This window comes from Eublepharis macularius, chromosome 5 (assembly GCF_028583425.1).
Source record: "Eublepharis macularius isolate TG4126 chromosome 5, MPM_Emac_v1.0, whole genome shotgun sequence".
Classification (NCBI taxonomy): Eukaryota; Metazoa; Chordata; class Lepidosauria; order Squamata; family Eublepharidae; genus Eublepharis; species Eublepharis macularius.
Window position 1 is genome coordinate 60,533,572 of NC_072794.1, and position 20,687 is coordinate 60,554,258.

General features: G+C 42.6%; 1 protein-coding gene across 1 annotated transcript in view; it reads right to left on the reverse strand.

The window, feature by feature from the left end:
• Positions 1 to 20,179, reverse strand: part of SAMD13 (sterile alpha motif domain containing 13) — a 63,076-nt gene extending 42,897 nt beyond the window's left edge. Inside the window, exon 1 of the mRNA XM_054981004.1 lies at positions 20,116 to 20,179. Coding sequence (XP_054836979.1) covers positions 20,116 to 20,137 — 22 coding nt within the window. The 5' untranslated portion in view covers positions 20,138 to 20,179. The remainder of the gene's footprint in view (positions 1 to 20,115) is intronic.
• Between the last annotated feature and the right edge of the window lie 508 nt (positions 20,180 to 20,687).

Sequence of the window (20,687 nt, forward strand, 5' to 3'; positions counted from 1 at the left end):
CAGTAGTTCTCAAACTGCCACAGTTTTCCTCCCACCTCCCATTTCTTCTCCAGATATTGTTTCAGCTTCTCCCAATCTGTGTTAAACTGCCCTGAGTCCAGATTTCTCAGTTTTCTTGTCATCTTGTCCATTTCAGCCATGTACAGCAATTTGTAGATCCAATCTTCGATAGTTGGCACTTCTTGTACTTTCCATTTTTGCGCATACAGAAGTCTAGCTGCTGCCGTCATGTAAAATATCAGCGTCCTGTGATGGGCTGGAATTCCCTCCATTCCTAAGTTCAGTAGCAGGAGTTCTGGGTTCTTATTAATTTGAAATTGTAAAATTTCACTCATTTCTCTTATTATTACCCCCCAGTACTGCCTGGCTACCTCACACGACCACCACATATGATAGAGGGAGCCCTCATGCTTCCTACATTTCCAGCATTTATTAGAAGTGTTCAGATTCCCTAGCGCAATCTTCTTTGGTGTCATGTACCAACGATAGATCATTTTGTAAATGTTCTCTTTGATATTTGTACATGTCGTTGTCTTCATTGTAGTCTTCCACAAGTATTCCCATGCCTCCATTGTTATTTCTTTGTTAAAATTTATAGCCCATTTCACCATTTGTGTTTTAACTGTCTCATCCTCAGTATACCATTTCAACAGTACTTGGTATACCTTGGATATTCTTTTCTTGTCCTCTTTAAGAAGGGTCTGCTCTAGTTCCGAATTCTCTATTCGTATACCTCCTTTTACAGAGTCCGAGTTATACAAATCTCTGATCTGTCTATACTGGAACCAATCGTAATTAGGTGATAGTTCCTCTTGCGTCTTTATTCTAAGTTTAGATGCTTCTACTTTAGTTATTTCTTTATATGTTAAACATTGTCGTTCATTATCAACAGCTCTCGGGTCTATCACCTCATATGGAACAACCCACCAAGGAGAATTGTTTAGAGTCTCTGATGATTGGTATTGTCTGTAGCAAAAACATCACTCTTGGTAACACATTCATTTTAACTGCTGCAATCCTACCCAACCATGACAGATTGAGCCTATTCCATTTAATCAAGTCTCTCTCAATCTGAGTCCATAGTTTTTCATAATTGTTCTTGAATAAATCTATATTCTTTGAAGTCAGTTCAATTCCCAAATATTTCACCTTACTTGTTACTTCACAGTCCGTTGTTTCCATTAACAGTTGTTGTTTCTGCTTAGTCATATTTTTGCATAGTATCTTTGACTTCTTTTTGTTGATATAGAAACCTGCCAAGTCTCCAAACTCCTTGATCTTATCTATCACTTTTGGCATGTTCTCCAATGGGTCCTCTACGATTAACATTATGTCATCCGCGAATGCTCTGACCTTGTATGAATAGTCCTTTATTTTTATTCCTCGAATTTCCTCATCTTGTCGTATTTGTATCATCAGGATCTCCAATACTAAAATAAACAGCAGTGGAGACAACGGGCAACCTTGTCTTGTTCCTTTACTTATAATCAGTTTCTTAGTCAATTCATCATTCACCACAATTGCTGCAGTCTGGTCTCTGTAGATTTCCTTAATTGCTCTGATGAATCTTTCTCCTAATTGTAGCTTTTCCATAGTGGCAAACATAAAGTCCCAGTTTAAATTGTCAAATGCCTTTTCAGCGTCAACAAAGAAGAAGCCAACCTCTTTATCACAACGCTTATCATAATATTCAATAGCATCAATCACTGTCCTTAAATTGTCTCTTATTTGTCTGTCTGGCAAAAAGCCTGCTTGTTCCTCCTCTATAACTTCCGAAAGCCACCCCTTCAGTCTCTCCGCCAGTATCTTCGCAAAAATTTTATAGTCATTGTTGAGTAACGATATAGGTCTGTAATTTTTCACATTAGTCAAATCTTGGCCTTCTTTTGGGATCAATGATATGTTCGCTTCAGACCAAGTGTCTGGAATCCTTTGATCCCTTAGAACTCCATTGATCACCTCCTTTAGGAATGGTGCCAGCTCATTGGCCATAGTCTTATAAAATTTAGCTGTAAGTCCATCTGGCCCTGGCGCCTTTCCTAGATTTGCAGATTGTATTGCCTTACTTATTTCCTCATCCGTTACTTCACTATTCAGTTTATTTCTCCAAGCATCCGAGATTTCTGGTAGCGTCATTTTCTCCAGATATGACGCTATTGAGTCTTTATTTACTTCTTTCTTGTTGTACAGTTTAGCGTAGAATTTATAAAAGGCTCTACTAATGGTAGTCTGTTCCAAATACGTTTTGTCATCTTCACAAATTTTGTTTATTGTTTTCTTTTCCCTTCTCTTCTTCAGTTGCCATGCCAGGTACTTCCCAGGTTTGTTTGCACCCTCAAACGCTTTCTGATTCAGCCTTTTAAGATTCCACTCCAATTCTTTATTACTCATTGCTGTTAGCTGTTCTTGCAATATTTTAATTTCCTGGTATAATTTCTTTTTCCCTGGTCTCTTTTTTAACTGTATTTCCTTAGATTTTATTTTCTCCTCAATCTCTTGTCTCTTCTCCTCTTTCTTGCTCTACCATTTAAGTCCATTAGTATGCCCCTTATAACCGCCTTGTAAGCATCCCAAACTTTATCAGTTGGTACTTCTTTATTCACGTTGTATTGTATGAAAAACTTTGTCTCTCTTCTCAATATTTCCATATTCTCTTTTTCCTGTAGCAAATCCTCATTTATTCTCCATGCTTTCCTTTTTCTCCTTTTCCCTAATTTCCACATAATTGGGTTATGATCTGAGCCTACCATCGGCATTATTTCTACATCTTTAGTCCATAACGCCAAATCTTTTGAGGCCCAGATCATGTCAATTCTTGATAATGTGGAGTGCCTTGCAGAATAAAAAGTAAACTGTCTGCTTTTAGGATATTCTCTCCTCCATACATCTTCAAGAGTCTCTTGTTGAATCAGCTCAAAAAAGAGCTTTGGTAATAGTCCTCTTTTCTTTTGTGCCATTGTAGTCTTTTTATCCAGTTCCAAGTCTGTCACTCCATTGAAGTCTCCAGCAAGAATTATCTGATCATATGAAAGATCATCTAAATGCTTCCTCAAATCCTCAAAGAAGCTCTCTTTTGCACCATTAGGTGCGTAAATTCCGACTACCAACACTCTCTTTAGGTTCCAAGTACATTCCACTGCTACAAATCTGGCTTCCACATCTTTCATTATAAATTTTGGTTGTAGCTCCTCTTTTACATACAACACCACTCCTCTTTTTTTCTTACTTGAGGCCGCTACAAAGTCCTTACCCAATTTTCCCAGTTTTAAATATTTTACATCCTGTTTTCGAATATGAGTCTCTTGCAAACAAACAATATCACATTTTTGTTTTAGTAGCCAGTGAAAAATATTTTTTCTCTTATTCGGTGAATTTAGTCCATTTACATTCCAAGATAATACTTTACACTCCATATTCATAATCTTGTTGGTGAGTCTTTTTCATTGTCCCTTATAAATCGCTCCATCTCCCGCTCAGATCTGATACGCTTTTTGGCACCTCCAAATTCAAAGGACAAACCCTCTGGGAGCTCCCATCTGTACCTGATTTTCATGTCCTTCAACATCTGGATTAGCGCTTTATATTTTTTCCGATCTAGTAACACTGATCTGGGTAGTTCCTTCATTATAATGATTGTCTTGCCATCGATCTCCAATGGATCTTGAAACTGTTTAGTCACAATCTTCTCTTTCATATTTCTTGTTGTAAATTGTACAATCACATCTCTTGGTACTTTCCTCTGGGTTGCAATTCTTGAGTTCACACGATATGCCACATCTAGGATAGCCACAACATCCTCCTCCTCCTTCCCCAGGTATTCAGCTAACACCTCCGTCATCTGCTCTTGCGCTGTCTTTCCTTCCATTTCCGGCAGGCCGCGAAATCTCAGCTGCTTCTCCATATGTCTACTTTCCGCAACCGCCATCCTTCCCCTCATCAGCCTCATCTCTGTTTGTTGCGTATCTGCTAAGTTCTCCATCGCTCCTTCTACTGTTTTAACTCTCTGCTGCGTCCCTTGTAATTCACTTTGTATTGTTTCCATACCTTTCTTCACTTCTGACAGCTCCGATTTTACTTCTGACAGCTCCGATTTAACTGTCTGTTTAACCTCTTTAATTAGCTCCAATTTCATGTCTTTAAATTCTTTAATCACCTCCAAAAGTTTTTTGTCCAGGTTTTCTATTGCCGATTGCCACTCTTTCTTCGACATCGTGGGGCTTGCTTTGGCTCGCTCCCACGAGTCCGCTCTCTTCCTTAGCTCCGTGGCGTTAAATTTAGTACCTTTTTTATTTCAAATGTCCCGGTCTTCTTACATAAATTGATTTTAAAGGGTCCAAAATGTCGGGCGTCTTTTCTCTATGGTCTCTCTATGATTTTATAATCCAATATGGCCTACTTCCTTTTCCGCTGAGGCCGCGACCCTTCCCCTCTCAAAGATGGCGATTCCCTTCTTCCTGCCCACCAGCAAGGGCCGCTTCTCTCCAGCCGCTCTATTGTTGTTACGCACTTCCTGTCTCCCGTCTTCCCACAGCAGATCTCGCGATGGTGTCTTTTTCTCACAGCTCCAAAGCCACAGGTATTCAAAACAATAGTCCGATTTCTTTAATAACTTCTTTAAACTTAGTCTCTTTTCAAATACAACTCCTGCCGAAGCTTCCCCTCCTTTTCACTAGTCTGTTGCAGTTTAAAAGTCTACTTTTTTTTCCTCTCTGTTTTTATCAATCTGTCCCGTATCAGAAGATAGTGATCTTTACCTTCGCTTCACTTTCCTCGGGTTGTAATCGCTGTTTCGATTTTAACTTCTCCTCTCCGTTTCTTCCCCCAATTGAAGCTTGGGTATGTAGGTCTTATGCCAGCCGAATTGGCCCCAAAACTGCCGCAGAGATTGTAGCCGACCCGTCGCAAGGTGGGACCTCAAGGATCGGGAGGGGACCCGTTACGCAGAGCCCCCCCTCGTCCGAGATCTAACTCACCCTAGGGTCTTGAGCGTTCTTTGCCTGCTCTCCGCCTGAGAGCAGTCGGCCGCGGGCTATTTTCACCCCGCCGGCCGCTTAAAACGGCAGTCCGGTCAGCTCCGCGAATGGAGCTGCGTTAGACCTCCATGAATCCCAAACCGGAAGTCAGCTTTTTTGTCCAAAGTTTCAATAGCCATCTGCCAGTTTTTTGCCATTGTTGGGCTTGATTTACTACCTGCCCACGAGTCCGCTCTCTTTCTGAGCTCCGTTTTTCTTCCGTTTATTAATTTTATACTTGTATACTTTCGATACAGTTCCAAGATTTTTTCATTGAGCCAATCAAAATGTCGGGCGTTTTTTCTCAATGGTACACTCTATGGTGAAGCTTTAAACTTTTGCTTCTTCAAAATGGTGTCCTTCCGCTTCCTCTTCTGATCCGCCGATCCTCTAATATTTTACTCGTTGGTTCTCTGAAGCACTTCTTGTCTCTCTCCCTGCATCTCGCTGCTCTCACAAACAAAGAAGTTGTCCTCTTGCGATGTTTCTGCTGTTCCCACACTCCTTCCCTCCGCGTCGCTATCTCCCCAGACCACAGATATGTAAACAAAAATCATTTTCAGTTCATTTACGCATTAACGATCGTTAAAGTCTCAAAATTTTTTTTCCCGGATGGCTTTTAAAGAACTTCTACTTAATCTAGCCCTTTATTTCCACGTTCAAACTTTAGTCCATAAGCCAAATTCGTGTCCGTAGGGGGAGATAGTAATCTTTACCTCTTAGTTTCTTCTTCGGGTTGTAGTCACTGTTTCATTATGCCAATCTTGCTCCAATTTGTTCCTGAGGCTTGAGTACGATGATCTTATGCCAATTCATTGACTCCAAAGCTGCTGCAGAGATAGAAGCCGCCCTTCTTCGAGGGGACCTCAAGGCAGGGGAAGAGTCCTTGATTCAGAACCCCCCCTCTGCTGAGATCATTCACTCTCGGGGCCACAAAGCGTTCCTGACAACTCTCTGCCTGAAAGCGGGGGGCTGCGAGTGATCAAGCACCTCGCCAGCCAAAAAACAGCAACTCAGATGGTCAAGCTCCCTGGACCACGTCAGACCACCATAAGACCAAACCGGAAGTCCAGAAGTCAAAAGGCATTTTCCTTTCTGTTCTGAAGTAAAGGCATCACCATAAAAATAATTTTTACTTTGTTTAAAGAAAAGAGGGGACAACTAGTTCTATTGAGTAATAAGCAGTGTTACTGTTAATAATGGTCTTTTTTCTCTTTTATTATTACTAATATAACAAGTAGAAATAGGTATGAATTCTGCATATGTTGTTTAATTGGACAATATATACTAAACAGGCTTAATGATTACTTTAATCACTATTTTAATATCTGTAAAGGTTATGATTTTTGTACTCTGTATTTTTAAAATCTTTGTAGCAAACAGTTTGTCTTACTTGTCGCCTTTTTCTCCCCTTCTTTTCCGTACTCCCTTTTTGTTTAAATAAAAAAAGGAGAAATTAAAAGGGAATTGGCTTTGAATGTTTGAAAAAATGCTCTTCTTAATATGGATCAAATTAAAACCAAAAGTATTTATGAATCTCTCTCACTCTGATTTTTCAAATTTCTGCACAAACTTCTGCACAGTGCTAATATATATGAAGCACTTCAAAACAGAAAACTGATGCTTATTATTTTTACTGTTAATTATTTATTGCCCAAAGACAAGATAAAACTTGCATATTTAAGTCATGTTCTATAGTTGTGAGTAGTATTTAACTTCCAGGCTTAAAAGGAACATATTTCATTATGAAACGACATATTGCATTTTTATCCCAACCTTTTTGCAATGAGCTCACATTGGTATACAAACCCCATGAAGTTGGGCTGAGAGAAGGTGACTGATCTAGGGTTTCCAGGCCCCCCAGAGCCCGAAACGGGAGCTGGGGTTGTTGTTCGGTGTGTGCTGGCAGGGCCTTACTTCCTCAATTTAGTGTTACCTCCCCAATTTATTGTTTGGGGCTGATTTTTACTGCACCATCCCCTGGCATGATCTGTCACTCTGAACATAGGTCTCCTGGATCTTACTCCCAACACTAACCACTACACCAAATTGTTTTAATCATGTTCACCAATCTAGGTATGTACCAGAAATCATTTAAACAGCATCAGAATACACTGTCATATTTGTTACTTTTTAGGAAAACAAAATGTTCTAAAGGAGCAAATCTGTCTACAAAACAAAAAACTGAAAAAAGAATTAATTTTTTAAAAGCTGAAATGATCAAGGCGAGTCAAATGATTTTCATTCATAAAGTAATCTGGCAAAGGAATTCAATTAGGAAGTACAGTTTGGCACAGTGAAAGAAGATCCAACTGGCAATCCAAGTGATGCTAGAAGAATGCACCCAAGCGGCAACAGCGTTCATGGCTGACTTTTAAACATGCAGTAGTCTCTCCTCCTAAAATTATTTTAGTTAAAAAAGCATTTCAAGCTATAAACTAGAAACCTCACTTGACAGTGAATGCCAATCTTGCTAATGAAACAGGATTTTAGCATTGCCTTGATCTGCTTGTCCTCAGCATATGCTTTTAAAAATAATCAAGAAAGCAGTTCTTTCCAAAAATTTCATTGGATAAAAATTAACAAACATGTTTCTGATCAGTCTAATCTGAATGGGAAAGGGACGGGAGATAAGGAACAAGAAAGCACATTTCAGATGTTCAATAACAAGTACACAATGTTCTTAGACACGCATGCACACGAATTAGGATCTGCTGTTAGAAAAATGCTGCAAGCCCAGATTTACTAATCTCTTTGCCAAGCGACAGCCAAACAGCTAATTCCACAAGACAAATCAGCAGCACATTTATTAACAATCCATGAGAGATTCCCTGGCTAGTGTAGTGCATGCGTGCGTTCCCACTTCCGGGAAGTGACCTCATTGTGCAGGCCATGTGCCGCCCTGGGAGCACTCCTGCGCTCTGCAGGGGGATGAATCCTGCCCAATTCAGCCTGAATTTGGCCTAAATTCGGCTGCTGTGGAGCGCAGGAGCACGCTGCCTGGGAGCAAACCCCAGGAAGCACATTCCCTCCTGCCGGCCAGGTAAGTGGGGGGGGGGTGGGAGCAGGGGATCCCTCACCCCCAGCAGAGAACTAGCACCTCTACCCAGCTACTATTTTTGTGTATACAGGCATTTCTTGGGAATTAGAGAGATTTTATAAATTTGCATGAGAACAATCAAATATTTTACAACCACTGATCTGAATAAAGTTCAAATGTAAGAGGAATGCACAGAGTTGATTTAATAAGCTGTTCAGAAACACATTAGCAAAGATTATCTATTCCTGTTCCCAATTAGGTATTCTAAGTTATATATTATTATTGTTTCCATATAGGGCCAGTTTGAGATATTTAGGGCCGATTCCAGACGACTAACCTTAAATCGCTCCATGCCGCCCTCTTCCGGATCGCGACGGGGAAAATGCGAAATATCGCGTTTCCTCGCGCGAGTTTTGCGCGACGACGTGCAAAACTCGCGCGAGGAAACGCGATATTTCGCATTTTCCCCGTCGCGATCCGGAAGAGGGCGGCATGGAGCGATTTAAGGTTAGTCGTCTGGAATCGGCCTAGGTGTTACTGTCATTCTTGATTGTGTAGAATGCCTCTCCATGGAACTGTAATATGAACTTGTAACTTTTATTTGGGGCATCTGTTAATGGGATTTCTGGAATAGATAATTGGTTTAGCTATTTATTTATTTACATTATTTATACTGTGCCTTTCTTGCTAGTACTCAAGGTGGATTACAGGTTATAAGGCATTACAATGAACAGGATGGGACATCCAACAGACAATTCAATAGGATATAACTTGTAGAAATATGGAAACAACAAATCAAAAACAGTGGTGAAACAAACCCTAGGTATTAATAAAACACATTAAACAAAAGAGAACACACAGTAAGAAATTACAGCAACAGGTAGTGTAAACCTCACAAATCTGTTTTTGCGTAAATGATCATGAGTGCCTTCAAAAAATGAGAATCTTTGATTACAAAACATCACATTAGAAGAAACTAATTATAAGTTATCTGTATTCATGGCTATACAGTGAACCTAGGTGAGGCAGTAGGCAGCCTCTGTTGCTGCCCTCCCCATCCCTAAACTAGAATAACTAACAGCTAAAAAAGGTTAGGGAAGTCCCACTGGGCATATACAGCTTTTTAAAGACACCATTGGAATGAGGAGGAAAGGAGAATTATGTTATCCGGCTCTTAAGGAGGGGTAATGAGAAATGACAGTGGGTGGGTGGTGAGAAAGGCAGCAAAAAGTGGCAGCAGCGAGAATGGCAACTGCAAGAAAGCAGTCTCAGGCAGTGCCCCTTGTGATACTATCACTATATGTACACAGAAGAAGCACCAGATCTTGTAACTGTTCCATTCCATATCTAATATCATTACATCGTGGATTTGCTCCAAACTACCTGATGTTGCTAACTGCCCTGCCATGTAATTCATGCAGGATAGGGCCCTGATTTGGCCATTAGCCCATGACAGCAACAAATAATATCCATGTGCCAAGGCAGTATGTCTCTGAATATCAAATGAAGGGAGAAACAACAGGCAAATCCAGCAGTCACATCATTTTGTCATGGCAGCACTCTAGGATTCACTGAAGACTTTATGGCAAAACTGTAAGAGTTTATGGTTATGATGTACTCTCACCATTAAACAGCAGAAATGGCAAACAATTAAAATTCCAAAAATAACTAATTTACTTACTTTAGAGGGGAAAGGTCAGGTGAAAACAGGGTTTGAAAATTTCTGGGGCAATTCAACATACACAGACACGTGCACGCACGCACACACACATCTGAGGTAAAATCAGAACATGCACAGATTTCAGTTCTTATGCTCTTCACAGATACTTAACGGCTTATGTTTTGAGGCTTTGGTTCCCTTGTTTTCTCCCTACCACTCTAATATACTTTCTTTTAGTATTCTCTTTCTCTTCTGGAGTTGGGAATGCTGGTACCCACCTTCTAGAACCTCGGTCCCCTTCTCTTCACACACTAGTGTTTTTCAAGTCCTTAACTGAATCGGAAGGTCTCCACAGTTTCCAACCACACACAACCAGGGATCTCTTCATTCTCCAGAGCTACCTCCCTGTTTGACTGGGCAGGGAAAATCTCCTCTCCTTAGAAGATCTATCCCCTTTCTTTGGCCCAGTCGGCACCTACTTTTCAAACCTCCTTTGCAACTTTCCCCAGTTCTCCTGCTAGTGTTAAAACTGCTCTCTGTTAGGACTCCGCAACTCTTCACACTTGTTCTTCTTTGGTACGACTGAAAACAGACCCTCCTCTTGCCAGCTTATGCTACACAATCAGATCCCTTGGAGTAGCTTGTCACTCAAAGCTCTCTGCGTCTGTGAGGAATTAACTCCTAAAAGTCATGCAGCTGTGTGTGTACAGCCCTTCCAGGCTTTTTAAAATGGGCAATCTGTCACACAGGTGAATCCTAGAGTGCTGCGGTGATGTGATGAAATCACTGCCAAGTTCATCCTAGAAGTAATATCATAGCATTGTCAAGCCACTTACTATTTTTCACATGGGTGTCAGGCACTAGCAGGCAATGCCACTACCCAATGGTAGCTAAGGATGCCAGCCCACTAGTGGGGGCAGGGAATCCCCTGCCCTCACCTTTCCGCCCTGGGCCCTGCTCACCTAGGCAGCTGGGTGAAAGAAGTGGGGAGGCAGGCTGGGAGCCACTGAAGCATGTAGTGAAATGGCACACATGTTCTGGAGGCCCCGATGATGCACTTCCAGTTGAAAACCAGAAGCTACGGGGTCTCAGCAGGGCCAAATCAGCCCCAAACATAGAAAATATGATTGGGGCTGATTTTGGCCCCACTAAGACCTGGAAGCTTCTGGTTTTCAACTGGAAGTGATGTCATCAGGGCCTCTGGAGTATGCATGTGATATAGGTGGATCGAGGCCCCATGCCTGCCTACCAACCCTTCCTACCACTTTTCAGGTAAGGGGGACTAACAACCCTAATGGTAGCACCAACATATGGGCAATACCACCCTGGCTACTAATCCCAAGTGTTCTTTGCTTATCCTTTTGCTTGCATAAGAATGTTGTGCTGAGAGGTGTTTCCCATCAGTGTCATTCTCCCTACACTGGACAGCATGAGTGCTCAGGCACTGATGACCAGCACTAAAAATGTCCCCTCTCCAGGTACTGGATTGGACTGCTCAAAGCACTTGATTTGGTTACCTCCCCCTATAGTAAGTGATCCCATGGTGCTTGCTCATTACCAAGCTGTTCACACTAAACCTGCTACCTTAGCTAGGGCCTTGCCAGTTTACTTTGACCAGTCCAATTTACTTTTAAACTTCCGCTACCTATCACAGTATGGAACAAGTGAAAAAAAACCCTTCTCAGAGCCACTTAGAGAAAGCCTCCCAAAATTCCTGCTCAACCTTGAAGCAACTAACTAGTCCCATACTGCAAAACTGGAAGGGTGAGTGGGGCAGCTCTGCCAAGAAGGCTTGCTCAAGGGCTTTATACTGCCTGCAAATGACCTGGTGACTGCCCGGGCAATTAAACTGCCAGTCACTCTTCCAAATGGTCATGTATTTATTTTTAAAATTGGCAAGTGAGCACACAACTGAGAGGGAGAACCAACGAATGAACACTCTCCCAAGGCTCAAGGATGGGATATATTACCAAAACAAACATCAGTTTTGTCGAAGGCTTTCACGGCCGGAGAACGATGGTTGTTGGGGGTTTTCCGGGCTGTCTTGCCGTGGTCTTGGCATTGTAGTTCCTGACGTTTCGCCAGCAGCTGTGGCTGGCATCTTCAGAGGTGTAGCACCAAAAGAAGTGTAGCACTCTTTTGGTGCTACACCTCTGAAGATGCCAGCCACAGCTGCTGGCGAAACGTCAGGAACTACAATGCCAAGACCACGGCAAGACAGCCCGGAAAACCCCCAACAACCAAACATCAGTTTATCATCATAACAACTCTATGGAACAGGTTGTACTGAAAGACAATAGCTTGCACAACTTGGAGCACTGATTAATGGCCATCTGAACCTGCATTTTCTACATCCTTAAAGTTTTATTTCGTTACATACACTAAGTGCTTACTGTCATGTATTCTAGCTTGGCATTTTATATCTGATGCCTCCTCCCCTGCAGACCAGTACAAACATCATTGTTCATCACATAATAACTGTAGCATTATGGGTTATCTTGCATGTCTGAACAAACCTCCACAGATAGAACCTTCATATCAGTTAATGTCACTTGACTTCTCAATGAAGTACAAATGTAGCTGTGAATTATCCACACATGAGGTACATGCATGTGCGCATTAGCCTCTGGCCATTCTGGCGCTGCAACAAAGATATGCTATAACACTGCAACATCTTCAGGGCTAGAAGAATACAGCACACCAGTACATAGGACTGTAGTGGGCCCTAGAATTCTTGGGGAATTATAACTGATCTCCAGACTTACAGAGATCAGGTCCCCTGAAGAAAATAGTTGCTTTGGAGGGTGGAATCTACGGCATCACATCTCTGCTGAGGTCTCCCCCCTCCTGAAATCTTGTCCTCCCTCAGTTCCACCCACAAGCCTGCAGGAATTTCTTAACCCAGAGCTGGCATCTTTGCCAGTACAGTTCAACCCTACTAACTCCAGTTATATGTCACCAGTTCATGATACTACTATATGAAAGCCTTTAGTTGTAATGGCTACCATACCAACGCAAAAAAGTCTTGAAAAGTTGTTAATCTATGCCACTTATTCATCACAATATTTTTTATAACTGTTAGAACACCATTGGTATCAAATAATTGACACAACCCACTGGGAACTCCTGAACAGGCTCTTTTGGGGAAAAAATGGGAAGAAACTGCATAAAAGTTCATCTTAATTCTTGAGCAAATTGTACTATTCATTTCCTTTCAGCAGAAGTTCCCAGAAAATTGCACCCATCGCTGTTAATTATGGGCCTTTTCCACACCGGGTGTTTTCAGCGGGTTTTCTTTTCAGATCGTAAAGATCAGATCTACTTTGAGTTCCTATAATACTGCACTTGAAGGAGTTGAACTAAAGTGGTGTCTGATTTTTATCACTGCATGGAGAAAAATGCCATTTCTACTGAAGGCTTTCTGGGGAAAGATGATGTTAGCAGTTTCAATGGGGGGGGTGAGTTTGTGCTTTTTTGCAGATGCATTACAACTAGGGTTGCCAGTCCCCCATAGGGGGCAGGGGATCCCCCGCTCCCACTTTCCACCCCCAATCCTGCTTACCTGGCCAGTGGGGGGAAAGGCAGGGGAATGCACCTCCTGGGGTGCACTCCCTGGTGGTGCAGTGTGTTCCCACGCACCACAGTAGACTGATTTTGGCTCAAAACGGGCCTGAGTTGGCCTGCTGCAGAGCGCAGGAGCACTCTAGGGCCTGTTGCGCCACCCCAGCAGCACTCCCAAGCTTTGCAGCACCCCGATTTGGGCCCAGTTCAGCTCCAGGGCCCATCGCGCCATCCAGGCAGCACTCCTGAGCTCCACAGTGGCCCAGTTCAGCCCACTGCGTAGCACAGAAGCACTCCTTGGGGCAAAACATGGCCTGTGCAATGACATCACTTCCTGGAAGTGATGTCATCACATAGTGTCGGAGCACGCATGCAAAGCACGCACACAAGGACAACCCAAACGTAAGTGACAGGTCTCCCACCCAGAGGGTAAAGGGACCTGGCAACCTGAGTTACAAACACTGAACGGGGCCAGAACTAGGGTTGCCAGGTCTCCTTACCCTCTCAGCGGGAGGGGGGAAATCTGGCACTTACCTCCGGGCAACCTCATTCCAGAAGTGATGTCATTGCACCTGGCAGCAAGCATGCTCCCGCCCTTCACAGGGGCCAAAGATCATGCCTGCCACCAGATGTGATCACGTTACTTAAAGAAGTGACACATCACAGCCAGTGGGAGCATGTCTACTGTGCGCTGGCCCGGGGAAGGAGTTGCCTCCTGGGCCTGTTCCCCAGGCCATTTCCCCTCCACTGGCCAAGTGAGTGGCAGCAGGGTGGGGGGCAGAGACTGGGAGCAGGAGATTCTCCCGACCCCACTGGGGGACCTGGCAGCCCTGGTGTCATGAGTCAGCCAGGGCTGAGTGATAGTGAGGACTCCAGGGGAGAAGGAGCTCCGTGCAGCCAGCCATGAACAGCCAGAAGCTAAGGACTCCTCAGAGGAAGGGGAGCTAACAGAAGCTGACCAGCAGGGAATACCTGCTGATCAGCCTGCACCACCAACAGCTGAGGCAGAACCAACGCCCTCTAGCTCTGATCCAGCAGGTGAAACCCAGTTAGCTGACCCCAGCCCTCCAGATTCACCTCCACCCTTTGAGCCCCACAGACGGAAGCAGAGAACTGAATTGCAGGCAAGCAGACAAAGTGCACGCCTCCTGGCCAGACAACAGCTGCTTGTTGAGAGTGATGAGAAGTGAGCAGGGGATAGCTCGTAAGCAGCTGGCTGCAAGCCCAGCCTCTCTATAAAAGCCTGCCACAGACTACCAGGGAGCGTGGATGCAACACGTCGGAATCCTGTTCCTGCTGCAACCACTCTGCTGAACCTTGCCCTGCTCTTGCCTTGCCGTGTGACCACGGGACCGTGCCTTGACTCTGCGTCTGGATAGCCCTTGCTCTGACTGGTAACTGACCTATGGACCTCTTGACTTGGCTTTTGAATTCTGGACTTTGGACTTGAAACACTCACTGACCTTGGACTGAACTTAGACTATCCTGCCTGTGCTGACCCGGTCCACAACACCTAATTAGGACTGATGAAAACACCCTGTGTGGAAAAAGCCTATTGTAAAAAAAGTCTGCATTATTTTTATATATATGAACCAAAGCTTTCTTTATTTTACATTAACAACAACCATAGCTCTTGTTACCATTGGTTTGTAAAGATCTCTTGCCTGCAATGTAGTGCTTTATGCTACTGCATCTCTAAACAGGACTACAGTGTGCTAGACTACATTATGAAGCAATCATTTTAAGTGAGTACTGATAGAAAAATGTTGGACTTTGGTTGGCTGTGTAACTATTTGGTGGACAGATAAATCTATGTTCTGACAACAAAAATCAGGAAAGAAAACAACTTGGATAACAAATTCAAAACTTACTAGCGATGAAAGCTTTAGTTGATCAGATCATCTCCTACCCTCTAAGCTGTTGTACCTTATTTGATGAAGGTGACTATAAAGGCATGTATAGAATAGAGCCCAACAGTAGTCTGTGCAAAGTAAGTAAATCCAGCAGCACCTTTAAGACTAACCAACTTTAAGCTACAATGGAGAGAAATCCCGGGTTTTCATGTACTTATGCAATTCAGGATAGACTTCATCAGTTCAAATCTTAAGCCAGTTTATTTGGATGTGGTATATGTTCAGCTCTATAAGAAAAGTTTACTATTATGAGGATTAAATAAACCCAAGCTATTGCTTTCTATTCATGAATTCAGTACAGAATTCCATTATTACATATCTCTATCCTGCCATGATTTGAATGGATTTAAAAGAGAGGAGAAAATTAATATATATTTTATGTAAAGAATAGGAGAGGTAAAAGATCATTGTTCCTTGATGCAGATTTACCTTCTCTTCCAAAGTTTCTAAAAAAATCCAGCCATGTGCAGTTTCCTTAGTGGATATAATGTCAAATATTTTCTCTATTAATTCACTGCTGTCCAAGTAACTTGACCAAAATGAGCCCTACTGACCATTCCACTATGCCATGAGTATCAAAAACAGCTGAGGGGGATCAAGTGGCTAGTAGGTGGGTGGTAAAGTATGTTTTGGCTATTTATGAAGTGTTCTTTACAACTCCCCCACTGGTCAGCAGCTTGTCAGGATGAGCGTTTAATATCTGTGAGATTCAGAAAGCGTGCAGTTCAGCTGAAATCCACCTAGGATCAGATGAGTTGCAATAACAAGTGGACAGAAGTTCCCATATTAACAGAGAACACGTCCAGTGGGAATGCTCCTGTTTAAGTAACTGCTTATGGAAAGAATAAGCTATTAGAAACTGCTTAGTGGGACAGTGAACATTTTTAGCTTATTGGTAATATAACTGTTACTTATTTCAATATAAAACACAAGTCCACTTACACCTTAAAGGCGATCAAAATTTGTTTAGCAGAAGCTTTCATGAGTCAGAGCTTACTTTGTCAGATGCTCTGGAGTGTAAATCCATCAGGCCTGATTTAATATACGCAACAGAAAGCTGAGGTAGGGCTGCGGGAGTTACAATAATAACAACAACATTCGATTTGTATACCACCCTTCAGGACAACTTAATGCCCACTCAGAGTGGTTTACAAAGTATGTTATCATTATCCCCACAACAAAACACCCTGTGAGGTGAGTGGGGCTGAGGGACTGTGACTGGCCCAAGGTCACCCAGCTGGCTTCAAATGGAGGAGCGGGGCATCAAACCCGGTTCTCCAGATTAGAGTCCCGTGCTCTTAACCACTACACCAAACTGAGAGGTCAGTTCAAAACATAATGCAATCCAAAGGGCAATAGGTTCACTCAGCACAGGTATGAGGCACTTTCAGCTATAGTTATACAGTTAAAATGTAAAATTGAGTGCAAAAAGTATATAGCATAATCCTATGCATGTCTACTAAGAAGACCCATGTTATTCAGTGGGGCTTAATCCCAGGAAAGTGTGCATAGGACTGAAGCCATAATTAGTTATTTAAACATCAGGATATTTAAAATGAAAAAAAAGCAAGAACACATATACAAAAGTATGTGTTTTGGAATCTCTGCCCACTTATTGTATGTAATCCACCTTGAGTCTCAGTGAGAAAGGCAGTCTATACGTAATGTAAATTAATTTTTTTTTAAGTTGTCATCTGCCATGATGAGCATCCCCTAGCTGGGCCAAGGTCACTTTCCAGCTGCGAAGGATCAGATTTTACAGAAGTAGGACTACTCTTGAAGTGAGAGTTTAAAAACTTAGTGGATGAGGTTTGTACATTTGCAAAAATGAAAGCAGTGAGCACAAACTTCTGTGTGCATGTACAGAGTTTAATTTATAGCTTACATTTGTGTCCCACTTTTCGTTCTTCATGAAACTCAAGGGTGCACACATAGGATTTCTGGGGGGGATTTCCATCGAGGCACTGATTAGGCCCAGCTGTATCATGTGCCTTCGCATCACATCTTGGAAGTCTACTCTGGGATTATTTTTGCCATATCGAAGTGCAGATGTATAAGAGTCCCACATAAAAAGGAAAAGAAACAAGGCAGAATATTGGTTTTAGGCTATGATCCTTCAACATATGAAACTGCCTTATGTTGAATTAGACCACTGGTCTATCAAAGTCAATATTGTTTATTCTGACTAGTGACAGCTCTCTAAAGCCTCAGGCATGGGTCTTTCACATAATCTCCTACCTGAGTCTTTCAACTGGAGATTGAACCTGGGCTCTTCTACATGCAAAGCAGAAACTCTGCCACTGAGCCACAGTCCTGTCTTCTCCTCAAAATCAACAAGATTTCCAAATTGAAATGGAACAGAGAACACTGTGCCACCAAGTACAGGAAATCAATTTGGTAGATTTCCATATGACATCATTACAATCATAATGATTGTAATGATGTCATAATGATTGGATCCTGGGGTTGGATCCAACAGAGACACTTTACTCTGGCTGAAGGAGCCTTCCCTTGATGCAAGAAAAGCATCTTGTGTCAGAGGAAGCTTTCTTCAGTTTGATGAAAGTACCTCTGCAAATGGGACAGATTTGCTGGATTCAACCCCTGGATGACAGGTTAGTATTATTACTCTAAGTCCCATAGTGTAGATGGGGAGCTGAGAAAGAGAAAACAGCAGCTTCCCCCAATGTTATTCAGACACAGTATAGATGAAGTGAGATTTGAATCAGAGAATTCCTGCTCTCAGCTCCCTCTTTGCCATGACACCACACCAGCTCTTAAGTATATAGACAGATGTATTTAAGATTGGTTTTAATTGAATGTGACCTGCCAAGTCTTGAGCCTCCCCAAAAGACACACAATCTCTTCTAGAAACTCTTTCCCTTATTGCAGATTTCTTGAGGTCCAGTTGAGTCCACACAGGGAAAGATATTTCACACACTTGTATAAGCTTGCCAACCTCAAGGTGGGGCTTTGTGTACTCCCAGAATTATAACTGATCTCCACACTACAAAGATCAGTTCCCCTGGAGCAGGGCAGTCCCCCAATGTAATACCGATGGGAACCATGGCACACACCAATATCTCTCCTGGCGCCCGCCAAGTGTTTTTAGAAAGTAGGTGGAACCAGAGGGGGCCATTACTCAGCAGGGCCTATCATTGGCTATGCAGAGTTTTTTAAACAGCAGCTGCAACCACAGCACAAGAATCTTCATTGCATGACTGAAGGTAAGTGGTGTGTATTTTTTTAAATGTTCATTTTAAAAAGCATACTGTTAAGCAGAGCCTCTGCCTGATATGCTGAAGTCTCACTATTAGAGTTATGCATGACTTCTCTCGCTGACATTTTGTGGTTGGTTCTGCCTCCTTGTGGCAGCCATTTTGTGCCTGGATTCACCTCCTGTGACAGCCATTTTGTGGTTGCACCCAGCATCCTGTGTCAGAATTCTAAAGGTGCTAGCAGGCTCAAAAAAGTTGGAGACCCCTGCCCTGGAAGAAATAGCAGCTCCAGAAGGCAGACTCTGAGGCATCACATCCTCACTGAGCTCCCTCCCCAAATTCTGCACTCCCCAAGAACCATCCCCCAATCTCCAGGAATTTCCCAAGTGGCTGTTGACAACTCTACATTATCTCTTTATCGTATTCCAAGGGTGAGGCCTGGTACTGAAAACAGGTCCTGATGCTAAGCTCTGGGAAAGTCTGTCCCCTTGACATACTACTCCTGCCTGTAAGGGACAGTGTCTGTGCAAACACAAACAACACATTCTTTGCTTGTTCTTCCCCAAAGTGCCCAGGATTTAAATAAGGATCTCCCAGGGTTGTTGCATCTGCTTGTTTCTATTGTCTCTATTTTGGAATTAACAGAAGTCAGGTTTTTTTTACACACATCCTCTCTTCTTTCCATCCTGATGTTGGTCAGTCCCCCCTTCAAGCATTTCCCATGAGAAGCTAGCTATCCTATCTTTATTTTTCTGTAAGTGGTAACATGAATGCAGCAAATCAGATTTCGGTGCCTTTTCTGTGTTTTATGTTACATAGTTGATTTAACTTTACATGACTTAGTCGATTTAACTTTGAAAAAGAGAGAAGTGGGAAAGGAGGAAGAGTTAGACCTGATCTTTTTGAGGGCAGGTGACAACTTTGGTGGACCACCAAACTTTCCTTCTCTAGCCCATCCTAGGAAAGGTTTTGAAAATTGGAAATGAAGCAACGCAATTTATTAGATGGAAAGAAACCTGCTTAGAAATTATTCTGCGCTCTAGAGGGCTATCCTCAATTCCCAAACTGATTTTAACGAGAAACTGCAGAGCTTTTAACCTCCCTCCAAGTGTCAGAATCATGTCTAGAATGAGGGGGGGGGGGGGAGACTTACCACACACGATGCAAGGCAAACTTTAACAAAATGCAACATTTCAACGGGAATTCAGAAGAGATTTGAAAGCAACAGCCCAGATCCTAACGTTCTTCCCTCTGCAATGACTTCGGAAGGGAATCAGAACTGCTCAAAGGGGCACATTTAATAAAGACCAGGGTTTAAAAAAAATCTCTCGTATCAGAGCTGCACTTTTCTGCTTGACTAAGTTAAGCTTCTCTCCATGAAAGAACAGAAATAGCTGGCATTTAAATAAATGGAAGAGAAATCGCTACCTGCTTTCAAAGCTCTCGAGTGTGCAATAATTGTCTCTGAACGTATTTCTTTATCCGTTTGGGGGATCATCGTTAGCACATCCCCAGCCAAAGCTTGCTTTTCCAGTTTTGGATTGGCTAAATTTCCTTAAACATACTCCAATGTAAAACATGCCTTTTGAAAGGAGCTGCTTCAGGGAAGCACTCACCATTAACTGGGTCAAGAACAAAGAATTTGAGGGAAATCATTAAAAGGAAGCGGGAAACCCCATTCTAAATGGAGCGCATAGCAGAGCTCACTTACCTTTTTTCATACATATGTACATATATAGCCAGCAAAAGACTGCCTTCCTCCCAGCACAGCAGCAGCCACATGCAGAGTTCCAACTAGAACACGGGGTAGCCAATCAGAAACAAGCTGTCAGGGAAGGAGGCATGCTGGGAATCGTAGTCCACAACTCAAAAACAGACAGCTTTGAGGGAAATCTTATTTAGAGAGGGTAAAAGTTGGATCCAGATTATTTTAAACGCATGAATTCATATGATTTTTTTATTGAAACAAAACAAAAAGGCCGTCATGTTATAGAGCATGTCCTAGTTTACAGACAGCACCAAAACTATCATGCATCCACCACAACGCGAAAATGTCATATGGATCCTCTGGGTTTTTACATGGGGTCACCCAAAACTCACCATGTAGTCCCATATCATGTCCATTGCTACAGATTACACCAAAAAATCATGCACCCATCACTTTGTGGCACCATCACAGTGCCAAAGTATGTTTCAAAAGTGCAGATCCTGATGGATTCTCAGGATTTGTACATTGGGTCACCCAAAACTCACCACACAGTCCCATACCATGTCCGTTGCCAC